General features: G+C 38.6%; 1 protein-coding gene across 2 annotated transcripts; it reads right to left on the bottom strand.

Moving 5' to 3' along the window:
* Positions 1-947: 947 nt before the first annotated feature.
* Positions 948-16,026, bottom strand: LOC108268379 (NACHT, LRR and PYD domains-containing protein 9). Of its 2 annotated transcripts, XM_017473290.3 has the most exons (10): positions 15,924-16,026; positions 15,154-15,235; positions 12,615-12,713; positions 12,179-12,233; positions 10,483-10,687; positions 8,550-10,326; positions 6,355-6,531; positions 2,247-2,420; positions 1,747-1,923; positions 948-1,417 (listed from the first exon to the last, which is right to left on the bottom strand). In XM_017473290.3, exons 2-10 carry the CDS (start codon positions 15,204-15,206, stop codon positions 1,384-1,386), a joined length of 2,751 nt encoding a protein of 916 aa, XP_017328779.1. In that variant the 5' UTR covers positions 15,207-15,235; positions 15,924-16,026; the 3' UTR covers positions 948-1,383. The 2 variants fall into 2 exon arrangements, with proteins under 2 accessions (XP_017328779.1, XP_053540799.1); XM_053684824.1 differs by lacking the exon at positions 2,247-2,420.

The following is a 16,026-nucleotide window of genomic DNA, read 5'->3' as shown; positions in this document are numbered from 1 at the left end:
GCTCGACTTAAGTCTCTCACTACGCTTTTGCCTACGCCCCTGATACATAGCTTGCCTGTTCTGTCCCGATTCGATTCTCGTTCTGGATTCTTTCTCATGTCATTTCTCCGCTCGCCCGCTCTTGTCTTCGTCCACGCTTCGTAACACCCAGCAAATCCTATAACTCTATCATGTCAGCCATATTGGTTGGTATAATTCAGTTGTTAAAATACCATCTTCATTATTCATCAAGTAATATTTCAACACATTATTTTTCAACCTCACAAATTCAGGCTGCAAAAACTCGGGTCTTAAAATTCAAATCTTCACATCCGGGTCTCACAGGAAGAGCAATGGATTGGCGATACTATTGTAATGTTACTCTCGGGCAGCCCCCTAGTGGTGGGATTGTGCTGACAAGCCACAAGAGAAGGTGAACTTAGCGGACTGGCATAAAGTTGGCTTGACGTTGGACTTTTTGTATTAGCTGATCTGTGCAAATTTAGGAAGCGTCTCTAAAGTTACACATTGGTATACATGTTTCTAACTTCAGTAGCATTCGAAGGGAATGACCTGGTCATAAAACCAACCGTAAAGTGTTCATCTAGGTGTCAGCTATAACTTGAATTTTATAACATGTACTCTAAAACCTAACACACCCACCCACACACCCCCACACACACCCGCACACACCCCCACACCCACACACGCACACAAAATCAGGTTGCCTGAATTTTTAAATAGATTGTATTTTAATTGATAATTCAATATGCATTAATGTGTGAACAATTTAAGCATAATTATTTACAAAATAACCCAAATTATACATCTCTATCAACACCAATAGGAAATTATAATTATATACAACCTCATCTATCGGTACTCTGTTTATATATATATATATATATATATATATATATATATATATATATATATATATATATATATATATATATATATATATATATATATATAGAGAGAGAGAGAGAGAGAGAGAGAGAGAGAGAGAGAGAGAGATATTCAGTTATAACTATTGTAAGGCTTTGTATAGAGACAAATCTGAATTAAAAGGCACATGATATGTACAGTAAAGTGCTGTTTACTGTTAAAAATTTTGAATACGAAAAGATTCATTACTGTTGAGTTTCTGTATTGTAGCTACATGATATTAGATTACACAGATGTAGGTTTACTTTATTACTTCTCTGATTGTAAACATGAAACAGTGGAGAAAAATAAAGCTCTGACAGGTGCATTCTTACATACACCATCTGATTAACCAGAACAAAACATTAAAAAAGCAGAATCTTAACTTCATCATTATCAATAAATGAGAAAAGTAAGACATCACAGTTTCAGCTGTTCTTTACAACACTTTGTACTGCATTATGTTTATCCTCATAATCATCTGTGTCTGAGACTAAAAAACGGCTCCAACCTGTACATAAGGAGAAAAAGGCAAGAATCAGTCACTCAGACATTTATAGTGAAACACTGGTACACGCCCACTGACCCAAACACATCATACAGTGTGTGTGTGTGTGTGTGTGTGTGTAGAATCTTTAAAATAAATATTCAGCATTTCCTGTGTTCAGTATTTATAATACAAATACACACAGTAAATTATCAACTAACGGATGATTGAATGAAATACTCAGTACAGCACAGAGTTTATTCTACATGCAAAGCTATAACCACAATGAATACTGTCACGTGTGTGTGTGTGTGTGTGTGTGTGTGTAAAAAGACAGTAAATCAGTAACTCACTTTATCATCTCCAGTTTACAGTGTGGATGCTCCAGTAGATCATAAAGTAGTTTCACTCCTGATTCTCCTGGATAATTCCAGTACACATGAAGTTCTCTCAGGTGTGATGAGGGGTTTAACATCAGAGCTGAAACCAGAGCAGCAAAGCCTTCACCTGTAATACTGCAGCCTACCAACCTGCACGTGCACACAAACAAACACACACACACACACACACACACACACACACACACACACACACACACACACACACACACACACACACACACACACACACACACACACACACACACACAAACAAAATTGAAAAAGAAAAAGAAAAAAAATGTGTAAAGGACTTTAGACACAGCCCATTAAGTTTATTATTATTTCCCATGTATTTATTATTTGGTTTATTAGTGCTGCTTGATTAAAATTATACTCATCGCCAGACAAAATGTAATCTAAAACAGCCATATGACAGAAATGCAGGATCTCCAGTGTGTGTGTGATGATCTGACCCCAGTGTCTCCAGTGTACAGTGTGGATCCTCCAGTCCAGCAGAGAGCAGCTTCACTCCTGAATCCTGCAGGTTATTAATACTCAGGTCCAGTTCTCTCAGTCTGGAGGAGTTTGATCTGAGAACTGAGGACAGAACTCTACAGCTTTCCTCTGTGAGCATACACTCACGCAGACTGGGAGAGAAATGATGATATATCGGAACACTGATATCTGAATGTGTGTACAGCAATTTTCTGTGTATTTACAGTGAAGGGAAATAAGTATTCAGCTCAAAATGAACAAAAATGAACAAAAATGTTATAAGTTAAAAGTTATAAGTAACAGCTCTATTGTTATTTAATATAATTCCAGTGGATATATCCACTTATACACAAAATGTTTTAACTTTGTACTTATAAATAGGAACAAATAGTAAGTATTAATAAGATGATAACTGATCGGCAGAAAAGACACCACAATGAACAGCATTAGTACTTTGCTACAAAGTTGTTGTTGTTGGCAATTACAGCTTCGAGACATCTACAACCCCTGGCAAAAATGATGGAATCACCTCACTTAGAGGATGTTCACGCAGCTTTTTACTTCATAGCAAATAAATAAATCACAGAAATGACACAAAACACTTTGTTTAATAGCTGAATATTCAGGCTTCATGAGACATTCCTCAAACATTTCTCATTCCATCAACAGAAAATAGGTTTGTTGATGAAGTCATTTTTCAGGATGATAATGCATCTTGCCACAGAGCAGGGTTACTGACCGGAAGGTTGGGAGTTCAAGTCCCAGTACTGCCAGTGTTGCCAATTAATCCTTAACCCTCTCTGCTCCAGGGGTGCCGTATCATGGCTGATACCCCACACATGCTCTGACCCCAATTTCCTGACAGGCTGAGGTATGTGAAGAAAACAATTTCACTGTGCTCTACTGTATATGTGACCAATAAAGACTCATTATTATTATTATCTCAATCCGATTGAAAACTTATGGTGGAAATAAAAAAAAAAGGTCCATGACCAGGCTCCATCCTGAAAAGCTGATCTGTCAACCGCTATTAGAGAAAGGTGGAACCAGCTTGATGAAGAATATTGTTTTTCATTAGTGAAGTCCACACCTCAGAATTCAGGTCAACATAAAAGCCAGAGGAGAAAGAAAATACTAATTGTAATTTTGTTTGTTTGAGGTCTGACAAAGCCAGAATGTTCAGGTATGTTCAAAAATGGTTGTGTGTCATATCTATGATTTGTTTATTTGCTACAAAGTAAAAAAAAGTGTGGTGATTCCATAATTTTTGCCAGGGGTTGTACAGTAAGCAATTAGATTTGTTCATTAATTCCTCCAGGTCATGACAGTCCTGCTGATGGACTTGCAATTTCAAAACCCTCCATAGATTTTCAGTTGGATTCAGTTCAGGAGATTGCCAAGACCTTCTGGAGTTAATTTGGCTGTAAGTTCGTTCCCTTTCATGGGGAACTCCACATTGCGTTTAGCATAACACTATGGGAGTGCCCCTTGCGTGTGACCGGCATCTGCAGCTTGTGTAAAATCCTGCCACCTGTCGTGTTCAGGTGACCTGGCAATTAAGCGCACCGCATGATTATATATATATATATATATATATATATATATATATATATATATATATATACACAGTATCTCACACAAGTGAGTACACCCCTCACATTTTTGTAAATATTTGATTATATCTTTTCATGTGGCAACACTGAAGAAATGACACTTTGCTACAATGTAATTGTAAAACCCTATTTTCACTTAGGGGTGTACTCACTTTTGTTTCCAGCGGTTTAGACATTAATGGCTGTGTGTTGAGTTATTTTGAGGGGACAGCAAATTTACACTGTTACACAAGCTGTACACTCACTACTTTACATTGTAGCACAGTGTCATTTCTTCAGAGTTGTCACATGAAAAGTGCTGGCTCAAATTTAGCCTATTACCCAAAAACACTTAAAATTCAACATAGAAGCCAATACTCACATCTACCTCTGAACCCAGTTGGAGATAGAAAAAAAGACACCAGCTTTGAGTGAGGAGAAGCAAGGGTCCAGATTTATTGGTTCCGTTCCACCACACGAGATCCACACCGATGAGAATTCTCAGAAATGATCTGACACCCGGAGCTCAAGCTCCAGTATTTATACTGTATTTACACAGTAGATAACCAATATATTTCAGAAAGACTATGATATCAGTACTAATAGGGTTAAAAAAAGAGCTCATCTACATTACCATTATGTTTTGAAAGAGGGCTTTCCAAGTTACTATTAGGTTCAAAAGTGGAGAGACAAAACAATTTAGAGAGACCTTGGTCTCACTATTATCTCGCGGGGAGGGCGGGGCAGCTTGACTCAGCTACCCTTATAAATGGCTCCTCATGGTTTTCCCTTAAAATTAAGGCCTTCCTTGCGAGACGAGAATCTTCACCATCTGAATTGTGAGTAAGTTACATTTTTCTGTATTTTAGTTTATAATTTATTTTCATATTTGCTCTATATCTCTATTTTATATATAGTTATACTGCTTGAAAAAGAGTTTACTGTACTTCCTACTTCATAATATCATTATATTACCCTTCTACTATCCTATATATCCTACTATTCTGTTTTTTATAAAGAGAATATTTTATTATTATAAGATATTACCCTTATAATATCTTAATACTCCTTTTTTATTATTCTTATAAAGTTATAATGTTATGTGTGTGTGTGAGAGATAGAGACAGAGAGTGTGTGTGTGTGTGTGTGTGTGTTATGTCTACATGCCCGCCCTTGACTGTACGAGAGCGTGAGTGTGTGTGTGTTAGCACTCCTCAGCTCTTATACTTCTTTTTGACTTTTTGACTAATAAACCATAGTGTGTTACTCTTAAAAGATCTTAAAGTGGGGTTCCAATTCGTCAATATCCGCCTAATACCGCTTCTGTGTGTCTAGGTGCCCGTCATCATTTCTTCTTCTCCCCTTTACTGGATCTGGATCTGGATCTGGACACTCATTATCAGCTTGCGCATCTCACTGCTGATATCATGGTGCTACTTAACTTTCTTCACAGCACCCCCTCTGGAAATGGAAATGCGGTGTTCCCCCCTCCGATACAGAATCTACCCCGTGAATGTGTGTATTGACGCCTCTACACAGACAGACCCTCCGCCTGTCCCTCCCTCCAGCTTTCAGTCTGAGGAAGATGTCACCTTCTCTGATCTGGGCTCTGACCATTCTTCCCTCTTCTCACCTTTCAGTCCGCCCTACTCTCAGTGTCTTCTCACTTCACCTTTGCTGACTATCCCATGTCCCCAGGACACACCCCATTTTCTTCCCCCTACCGCTCTCCTCAAGATTACGCACCCACCCGTCCTGTGAATTATCAATAAAATTACATATTACTCATACTAGCTCTCCCTCATGTTTATTTTATGTCATTTTAATCCACAACAAAAAAGATATAATCAAATATTTACAAAACTGTGAGGGGTGCACTCACTTTTGTGAGATATTGTATACTCCTGAATAACATTTGCTTGTATTCCTCTGACTTCCTGAAAACCATATATGGTGTTGTTCCTGTATTACATTGATATGCTTTCTGTTTTATGCAGCTATGTCCTTCTGCCTTGCAAACCCACACAGACACAGGGAGACTTGCACAGAAGCTCACGTCTCAACAAGAACTTGTTTTTTTTTTTATTGTCAACCATGACTGCCGTTTAGAAATGTCCAGATTAAAGCAGCCATCTAGATGACAAGTTTAAATTCTAAGCAACCGTTGTTAGAACAAGCAACAGACACTCCACCATCCACAGCATCCACACACACGATTCAGTAGCTGGCTGTTCTTCCTTCTGTTTATGGATGTGTGATATAACCAGGCAAAGAGGAATAACATCAAACCGCCATTTCCTGTGAAATCCGACCCGACAGCTCAAACTATAAATCATTATTATAAGCTTATCTTTGAGAATCGCAGTGATGTAAGCAGACAGTATTAAACACTGATTTTTTTATGTACTTGCGCAATAATTGACTTTTGTTCAGTTTTAAACAAAACAAAGTTTGGTACTGGAGCTTAAAAAATGTATATTTAAAGTGATCTTACTTCAGTATCTCCAGTTTACAGTGTGGACTCTCCAGTCCAGGAGAGAGCAGCTTCACTCCTGAATCCCGCAGGGTATAATTACATTTCAGGTCCAGTTCTCTCAGACTGGAGGAGGGTGAGCTGAGAACTGAGGACAGAGCTCTACGGGCATCCTCTTTGAGATTACACTGAGACAGACTGGGAGAGAAATTATATCAGAGCACTTCTTAATCACAAAAATATATATATATATTTATATATATAGTTTATATATAGTTTTCTTTAACTTAATACTTAAAATATTTTCAATTAGAATTCTACACTTTTACATATTTAGTAAATTTACATATTTAGTTTATTTTTGAAATGAAAAGTATTCATAATTACTGCAACAAAGTTAAAATATTTTTTAAAAAAATGACATTTATCAACAAATGATAATAAACAGTTGCTTTATATTTAATATATTTAGCAATGCAAATGAACAAAAGTTTAGATACCCTTCCAGTTGTATAGTTTCAGATCTTAATTAACTCAATGGGCCTTAACTGACACTAACCCGAACCCTAGGCAGGTCAAGAATATAACAATTTCAGAGTGTAAGAAATTCTCTGACTGTTCAAACATTCTGCTAACACTCAACAACCACGGGCTCCTCTGATCCACTGAGGATCTCAAAATAAATGTAATTGATGCCTACAAAGCAAAAGAAGTTTATAAAAATACATAAAAAGGCACAAAATGCTTTCAGTTCACACTTGTGCCTGTCCAAAATGTTATTAAGAAATGGCAGATAAGAAGATCTGTGAGCTCCCTGTATGCTACAGAAAGGAACTAAAATAAAACCCACAAATAAGACTAAGGACCTGCTGGAAGAAGAAGCTGAGAAAGGAGTGGTGCTGCACTGATCTACTCTCCAGGGTTGCTCTCTTGAGAGTTGCTTCTATAAATATGATCTGCATGGAGGAAGCAGAATGAAACCGTACCTGCAACCTCAAACATGAATGTGTGGTGTGTGTAAAACTATCTAGATACGCCAGTGGCATTTGGGAAACATGTAGCTGATGAAGTAAAAATGGAACTGTGTGGCCACAATCACTAAAGGTATGTTTGGAGAAAAAATGAGCAGCATTTGATTGGCAACTGTTCAGCCTGGGGTGATTATGTTATGTTCTGAGGTTGGGACAGCCGGTGCAAACATACTGTGCATGCAAGATGGGCCAAAAATACCTAAAAACATTCTGTAAACATTCTCATTTTTAAAAAGACGAGACATATGATGGCACACTGTATAATTTTCTGACAATCGTTGAAGGTGGTAATGTGGCACATAGCAGTACACATGTAAAAAGTGGTGGGTTTTGAATAAAGGCTATAATTAACAATTAGAGACCAAAGATCTCATTTATCAAAGTGTGTACAAGTACAAGTTCTAAACTGTGCATAAGAGCAGCCTGTATGCACAAGAATATTTGTATTTATCTTGAGTACATACAGCTGTACACAATGGGCGTTGATGAATACCACACATTCTCAACTGACGTGCTCACGCATGGCCACGTTCACCATATACTGTAAACAACTTCCTTTTAAGACCAGGACCAGAGCCAAACGAGTCTATGTCAAGACCGAGACCAGACAATCAAAGGTTGTAGTATCTTCCTAACCTGACATGAAATTTCTCTTGAAGTAACTAAAATATCCCATCGACTTTAGTATTATCAATGTGTACAAATAAGTACACAGGACATGATAAGCATTGCCCATTCTTCTAGCAAGTGCTGCACTATAATCTTACTAAATATAACTGGATAAGGGGGTTAGGGAGGATGTGTGAGGGAAATAACAGAGTTTACTAGTTATAGAAAAAAAAATTTTTAAATGAAAAAATAACGAAAAAAAAAGAGACCATTGACGTGTGGTCCCGAGACTCCTCTCGAGTACTACAACACTAGTGTTTCACAATGTTACTAAATTTAGTACAAACTTAATTTCTCTAATAATATTAGTTATTTCATTCCTCAAAGCAAAGAAAAATTATTTTAAAAATTAGGGGGAAATTTGCTGCTTATATAAAGTTGTTCTCCCTCAGTCTCTTTACATACAGAATGATAGTGAGATAATTAGAGTAATTATTGATGAGCTTTATTCTAATTATTGAAGTATCATTTGTTTCAGCAAAATCTGTAATACATTTATGAATAAAAATTACTCACTCTGCCTTTCTTGCTGCTTTCAATACTGGCATCATCCCCAGAACACATTCATCTGATATCTGATAATTCCTCAAAACAAACTCATCCAGATCCTCTTCTGAGGTCAGCAACACAAACACCAGAGCTGACCACTGAGCAGGAGAGAGTCTGTCTTCACTGAGACACCAGTCACCTCTTCTGTTCAGGTAATGTTGGACTTCCTGCACTAGAGAATCATCATTCAGTTCATTCAGACAGTGGAACAGATTGATGGATTTCTCTGGAGATGGATTCTCCCTGATCTTCTCCTTGATGTACTCGACTGTTTCCTGTTTGCTGTGAGAACTGCTTCCTGTCTGGGGCAGTAGTTCTCGTAAGAGAGTCTGATTGGACTCCAGTGAGAGACCCAGAAGGAAGCGGAGGAACAGGTCCAGGTGTCCGTTCTCACTCTGTAAGGCCTTGTCCACTGCACTCCTCAGGAAATCAGACATGTCTGACTTGGTGAGAAGATCAGACAGATCAGTTTGGTGTTCTGTTACATTTCTGCTGATGAAGGAGAGAAATGCGTATAAAGCAGCCAGAAACTCCTGAACAGTCAGATGTACAAAGCTGAACACCTTCCCCAGGTGAAGCCCAAACTCCTCTCTGAAGATTTGGGTACACACTCCTGAGTACACTGACACTTCTTTCACATCAATGCCACACTCTCTCAGGTCTTCCTCATAGAAGATCAGGTTTCCTTTCTCCAGCTGCTGGAAAGCCAGTTTCCCCAGTGCCAGGATACTCGCTCTGGTCTGCTGAGGATCAGGGTCACATTTCTGATGGTACTTTTGGTCCTTGTGTTTGATCTGAAAGATCAGGAAGTGTGTGAACATTTGAGTCAGAGTCTTGGGGATCTCTCCACTCTCTGCTCCACCCAACATTCTCTCTAGAATGTTGGGTGAAGTGGCTGAGATCCAGCAGAAGACTGGGATGTGGCACATGATGTAGAGGCTTCTTGAAGACTTCATGTGTGAGATGATTTTATTGGCCAGGCTCTGATCACTGATCCTCTTCCTGAAGTACTCCTCTTTCTGAGGATCACTGAACCCTCGTACCTCTGTGACCTGGTCTACACACTCAGGAGGGATCTGATTGGCTGCTCCTGGTCGAGAGGTGATCCAGAGGAGAGCAGAGGGAAGCAGATTCCCCTTGATGAGGTTCGTCAGCAGCACATCCACTGAGGCTGACTCTGTCACATCACACAGTCTCTCATTCTTCTGGAAATTTAGAGGAAGTCGACACTCATCCAGACCATCAAAGATGAACAGGACTTTGTTGATCTCACAGTCTATTAATTCTAATTCTTTTATTTCTGGGAAAAAGTGATGAAGAAGATCCATCAGACTGAGATGTTCCTGCTTCATCAGATTCAGCTCTCTAAAGGGAAGTGGAAACATGAAGGTGACGTCCTGATTTGCTTTTCCTTCAGTCCAGTCCAGAATGACCTTCTGCACAGAGACTGTTTTTCCAATTCCAGCAACTCCTTTAGTCAGCACTCTTCTGATGGACTTGTCTTTAAAGAGATCTTTACATTTGATGGGTGTCTCCTGTGCTGCTGGTCTCCTGGACGCTGTCTCAATCTGTCTCACCTCATGTTCATTATTGACGTCTCCACTCCACCCCTCTGTGATGTAGAGATCTGTGTAGATCTCATTCAGAAGTGCTGAACTTCCAGGCTGTGAGATTCCTTCATTAATTCTTTTACATTTCTCTCTCAGTGTGGATTTGAGTTTTTGTTGGTAGGCAGGGGCGAGTTCTGATAAAAATAATACAGTTCTGTGTATATCATATTTACTGTCAGTATTGATCTAACAGATTCTACTGATAATGTAATTTGATTAATAAGATGTGATGAATATTCTGTTTCCTTCCTCTAAAGTTAAAGTGATGTTATAACCCCATGAGCTCTTACTGTTCTGCAGTGTGTTAGCGAGATCTGTGTGGTTCATGTTCTTCAGGAAGTGCAGTGTGATCTTCAGCACTCCCTCTCTGACACTGCTCTGATCCTCCTCCTCCTCCACCTCCCTCTCAGAGCATGCTGGGTAATCTGGACTCAGGAGCTTCTTAAATCTCTTCAGCTCATTCTTTATCAGACTGATGACTCTGTGCTCCAGCTCCTGATTAGAAATAAAAAATAAGAGAAAATTATGAATTCATAATGTTAGTCTCTATTCATTACCACCGATTAAATTGCACTTTTGTCTAATTATCGTCAAAGAAGCTGTAAATTGTAAGTTATCATAATAATTATCATAATAAAAATTTGCACAAAACTGAAAAAAAAAAATCATAAATAGAGAAAGTACAGCTTTCAGTATTTTATGATAGTGTATATGAGCTCTATTCAGTTGGTGAACCTTCACAATATTTCATAACATTGAAGCAATTCATTATTAAGTATTAAAGCTTTGATTAAATTTTTTATTTTTAAAATGGTGTGAAATATAGTGATGGGTCATATCCGGCATGCGGGTGTCATGCCAATGCTGGAATCGTTGTTGAACTCCATTTTCCACTGGGGTGGGGGTGGGGGGGGGGTTATTGAGGGTCCATGCAATCCTGAGTTTTGGGGAAACTTGCTGTTTAGCTCATCTAACTATGTTCAGCTTGAGATCGTATTGCAACTCTGTTGTGTAAAGGCTGCTTGGTGTATTTATTTATTTTTAAAAAAAGGTTTATTAAATTGTTCCATGCTGGGATGTAATATGATTTGTGGTTCAGTGTGTGTATATTTTTATACTCTTTTTGTTATCTCATGTGTGAAATTAGAGTGTTTACCTGTTCTCACTGTATTGTATTATGTACTGTATTTGTCTGTAGTATATGAATCTAACTTTAAACTTTAAGCTTTAGAAAGCTGTAGGGCATGAGTCTGTTTAATTTCTCTCTGTTTTTAAAGGGTTTATTAGTTGTTCATGTTAGGGAGTGAGGTTACTTTATTGCATTTTTCTCTTCTTAAGTTCGGTTTTCTTTTTTAACAGATGTTTTGAGTAGCTGTGATCGTCCCTGAAGAGTGTCACGATCGCTGTTGGAGAAAGCGGACGGGCAGGGTGGCGTGTACAGAAGCGACGGAGGAGGAAACACAGGAAACAGGCAAAAGTCAGGCGAACAATCCAAATGAGACAGGGCAGGGAATCGTAATCGTAAATAACAGGCAGGAAAGTCCAAGAACCAGGAAAATCTAGACGAAAGCTGAAGGCTTGGTAACACAGCTAAACTGAGCGTTTACTTCGCGAAGGTGTGAAGGTTAATGAGGCCGTTTATAACCCAAGAGCCGCACAGGTGTTGGTGATCAATACTCAGGCGAACTTGAGCGCGTGCATGGCCGGAAGTAGTGCTTGTCCGGCATGTTTGAAAGTGGAGCCACCATCTGAGTATTGCGGCTGCGAGTTCGCCAGGGCGTAACAAAGAGTTTACTAATAAAGTTTCAAACTGCACCACTACACCAACACGTTTTATATTAACAACTCTAATAACTCTCATAAAAAAGATAAACAAATGAACATTCTCTCTCTCTCTCTCTCTCTCTCTCTCTCTCTCTCTCTCTCTCTCACACACACACACACACACACACACACACACACACACACACACACACACACACAAACCTTAAATATAGACTCCAGTAGGTTGCTGTGTGTGGTATCTGAATCCTTTTGCAGCCTGTGAACATACAAAACATTGCATTTAACAAAGACTATAAATCATATTCATATCTGTAAAACACAAACTAATAAATACAGACATATTTTCTAATTATCCATACTAATCATCAGTTCAAGATTCACTAAATGATTATTACTGCTTATTGAAAAAATGTATTTATGAAAATACAGTGTCAGTAATTTACATAATCACATCACATTTCATCTCACTGAAATCTACAGCTGTAAAAATGTCATTATTTAATTTCACGTCTGTAATATCACACTCTCCAGCTCTGAGAATGCAGATGTGATGAACTGATGTAATTCTCTAAACCAGAGTTTGAGCATGTGAGAGTGTGAGTGATTACACACTGAACTAATATTAAACTCCACTGACCTCAGATCAGTAGTACTGTCTCTGTCTCTGAAGTGTATTGGACGGTTCATTGACTTGTCACTCCTCATGGACACACAACTGGGTTCAGGTGAGTCTGATCTGAAGATATAAATGTTCATAAACACAAAACATGAAGGGGACAATCAGTAGATTTTAAAATCTCTAATGTAAAACTTGTGGTTCTTTGTGAAAGTTTAATAGATAAAATTAAGAAAAATCAGATTAGTAGTATAGTCTCTGTCTCTGAAATCTATTTGGCTGGACATTGACTGGTCTTCATGGACACACAGGTAAGTCTGACCCTGAATCAGACTATAACACCCTCAAATACAGCATCTTTATTACTGTTCTGCATTTTCCCAAATATTCAGTCCTTTCACCTTTTCTCTCAGTGAATACTTAACTTGAATTAAAATCTGATGACATTCCTTATTAACACTGATACGATCCTTTAGAACAAAGAAACAAACTTTAACCAGCTACAGGGACAACTTAGACATGTTTAGACATGTTTCTCAGCTTGAAGTCACTAATCATCAGCTGGTTTTAAATGTCTTGATAGAAAACTGCTCTATTGAACTATTCAGTCCTCACTTTTCACAGATAAACATCAGGTTTCACAGAGTCTGATCTGTTTAGTGTTGGTGAATGTGAGAACATTTATGTTTTGCACCGAGTCACACGGTTATATGTTTGGTGGAGAAACGTTGTGTTACAACATACTTAAAATAAAAAAAATGTTTAAATGTAAATATTTATTTGCAGGAATAAACACACAACTTAAATCTGCGGCAGAGTAGAGAGCCCCGGAAGTACAGAACATTTAGGACACTTTCCCCAATTGTTGAAAGAAGCATTTACACAGTCTCTACAGAATATCATGGTATATGCAAGTAGTACTGAAACTATAATGTTGACTGATTAAAAACACAATATCATCCTACACATTCACACTCAATATACTTGCAATGACTTTTTACTGAAGTAATAAGTGCAACAGAAAATCACAAGTGAACAGCAGTGGAGTTAACGGTAGTGCATGTGAGGTTCACATAACAGTCACTGAGCCAGGTAGACTAGTGTATATCTTGTGTTGGTCTCGGTGAATGAGCAGGGTCAGAGGTTACACTATCCTCAGTTGTATGTGTTGTATGTGTAGTGAGTGTAGTTGAGGTATTTGGGAATCCAGTGAGGTGGAAGGTATTCCATGTTATACCATTACTCAGCTTGTATGTGCCTTCACCAACTTTTGACTGATTGTGAATGGATCACTGAACTTCCTGTGTCCTTTTGGAAAATGTAATAGGTTTCACATCCGCACTTTATTCCCTTTTTGAAAAGAAGGAGGATGAGCACTACTTTTGGCATCAGAATAAGCTTTTATTTTATGTTGTCGGCTCGCTCAGTGATCTTCACTGGCAGTGATTTAGTGGCAGGTGGAAACAGTGTTAGTTTTGTGCATGTAGGTCAGCCATGGAGCAGTTTGAAGGGGGGATGGGGGGTTGGTACCAGTTGTGGCATGTAGAGTGGCATGGTAGACCTGCAATAAAGTCAATCACAGCTGATTTCCATGACTGTCGTTGCTGTATTGCCATTTATAGGGTTTCCTTAAGCACTCGGTTTAATCGCTCTACTGCTCCATCGGCAGCTGGGTAGTTGAGGGAAGAGCAGTTGTGGCAGATCTGCCTTTCCTCCAGGAAAACAGTGAATGGTGGAGAAATAAACTGTACTTTATTATCAGTCGCGATTCTCAGCGGGTTTCCATGGTGACTGAAGTCAGTAGTAATGGACTGAGTAAAAGTAACCTCAGGCCATTTGCTAGAGTAGTTAGTCAATGTTATATATAACATCAGTAGTGAGTGCATAGTTTAGGTTGAGTGTCTGATGTACAAGTGTGACGGCGGTATACATTTTCACAGGGTGCACACAGTTTTTTACACAAAGGTGAATGCAGCAGTACATTCATACACAGGAGAAGAAGGAGAAGAGACAGAGGTATTAGGATGCAGTACTCTGTTCTTGGCAATATTTATATGTAGCAAAGACATTAGGTCTCCTCCCAGCAAAGGAATCCCTTTGTCCACAATGATGAAGGTACGTGGAGCAGATCAGACATGAAGAGAAACTTTTTCTGATTAGGAATGTGTGTTTTAGAGAAAGACACGAGCTTGACAGTAGGCTGTGTCAGTGGAATGTTGCTGAACAAGTCTACCATACAGGACTGTGAGTGGTGTGCAGTAATCTTCAAAGTTCATCTAATCTTGTGTGCATGTGTAGAATTTTCAGTGTATAGTATGGTTACTTCAGGCAGTCTAATCTCACGTACTTGTCTAGTTTGTGTCCGAGCGGAGCAACAGATGTTTACAATATGTCCCATTTTCCTGCACAGCCAACAAACTGATTTATTGGTGTGAATGAACACGTGAGAGAACCCTGGAAGTACAAACCTACAACTACATCCTGTCACTGAGCTACAAGTTCTGTAGTTTTTGAAGCTAACAGAATAGAAAAGGACACAACACACACACACTTCACTCACCTCTCGCCTTTCTCTGTGTCTTGCTCCCCAGACACACTCATTTTGGAGGCCATGTCTCCTCCAACAGATTATACCTATAAACCTACACACACACACACACACACACACACACACACACACACACACACACACACACACACACAAACATTCAATTAAATTTTATTTGTATAGTGCTTTTAACAATGGACATTGTCCCAAAGCAGCTTTAAAGAAATATATAAATTTTTGATCTACATTTTAAATGTATGAATTTATCCCTAATGAGCAGCCAGAGGCGACGGTGGAGAGGAAAAACTCCCTGTGACGATATGAGGAAGAAACCTTGAGAGGAATCAGACTCAGAAGGAATCCGTCCGGATCTGGGTTTCAATATAAACTTATAACCCTTCTATAACTGTGTACTACATGGTCAAATACTGCAGTTGTGTAACCAGGAAATTCATACAGTTTTAACATTAAATCTACTTTTGTTGAACTTCTCCACTGTTCACTGATGGAGACTTGAGTGCAAAACTGTTCGTGCCAATTGTATTCCTAGCCTTTTTTTCCCCCCCAACATTCAGAGAAACACTGCAGGACACATATTTACTCCAGTCCAACATGTGTGTGTTAAATCTAACTCTGTATCATCACACGGTTCACTTACAGTAAAATCAAGTCCTACAGTAAACTGTGTAAGTTACAACTTCAGTAAAAATCAACTGAACTGTTCTTCATCTAGTGTAGATTCATAACATTCACATATTATAGCTTTAGATTTAGATACTTACTGTGTTCTTCTCCTGAGAACCTTTTACAGTCCAATCGTCACTAAATGGAGTTTCACTTTTACTTAAACTGGCTTGACTGGTTTAGTTAAAATAATTTTTAGAG

The sequence above is a fragment of the Ictalurus punctatus genome, chromosome 1, assembly GCF_001660625.3.
Source record: "Ictalurus punctatus breed USDA103 chromosome 1, Coco_2.0, whole genome shotgun sequence".
NCBI classification, from domain to species: domain Eukaryota; kingdom Metazoa; phylum Chordata; class Actinopteri; order Siluriformes; family Ictaluridae; genus Ictalurus; species Ictalurus punctatus.
This window is presented reverse-complemented; position numbering and strand designations above follow the sequence as displayed.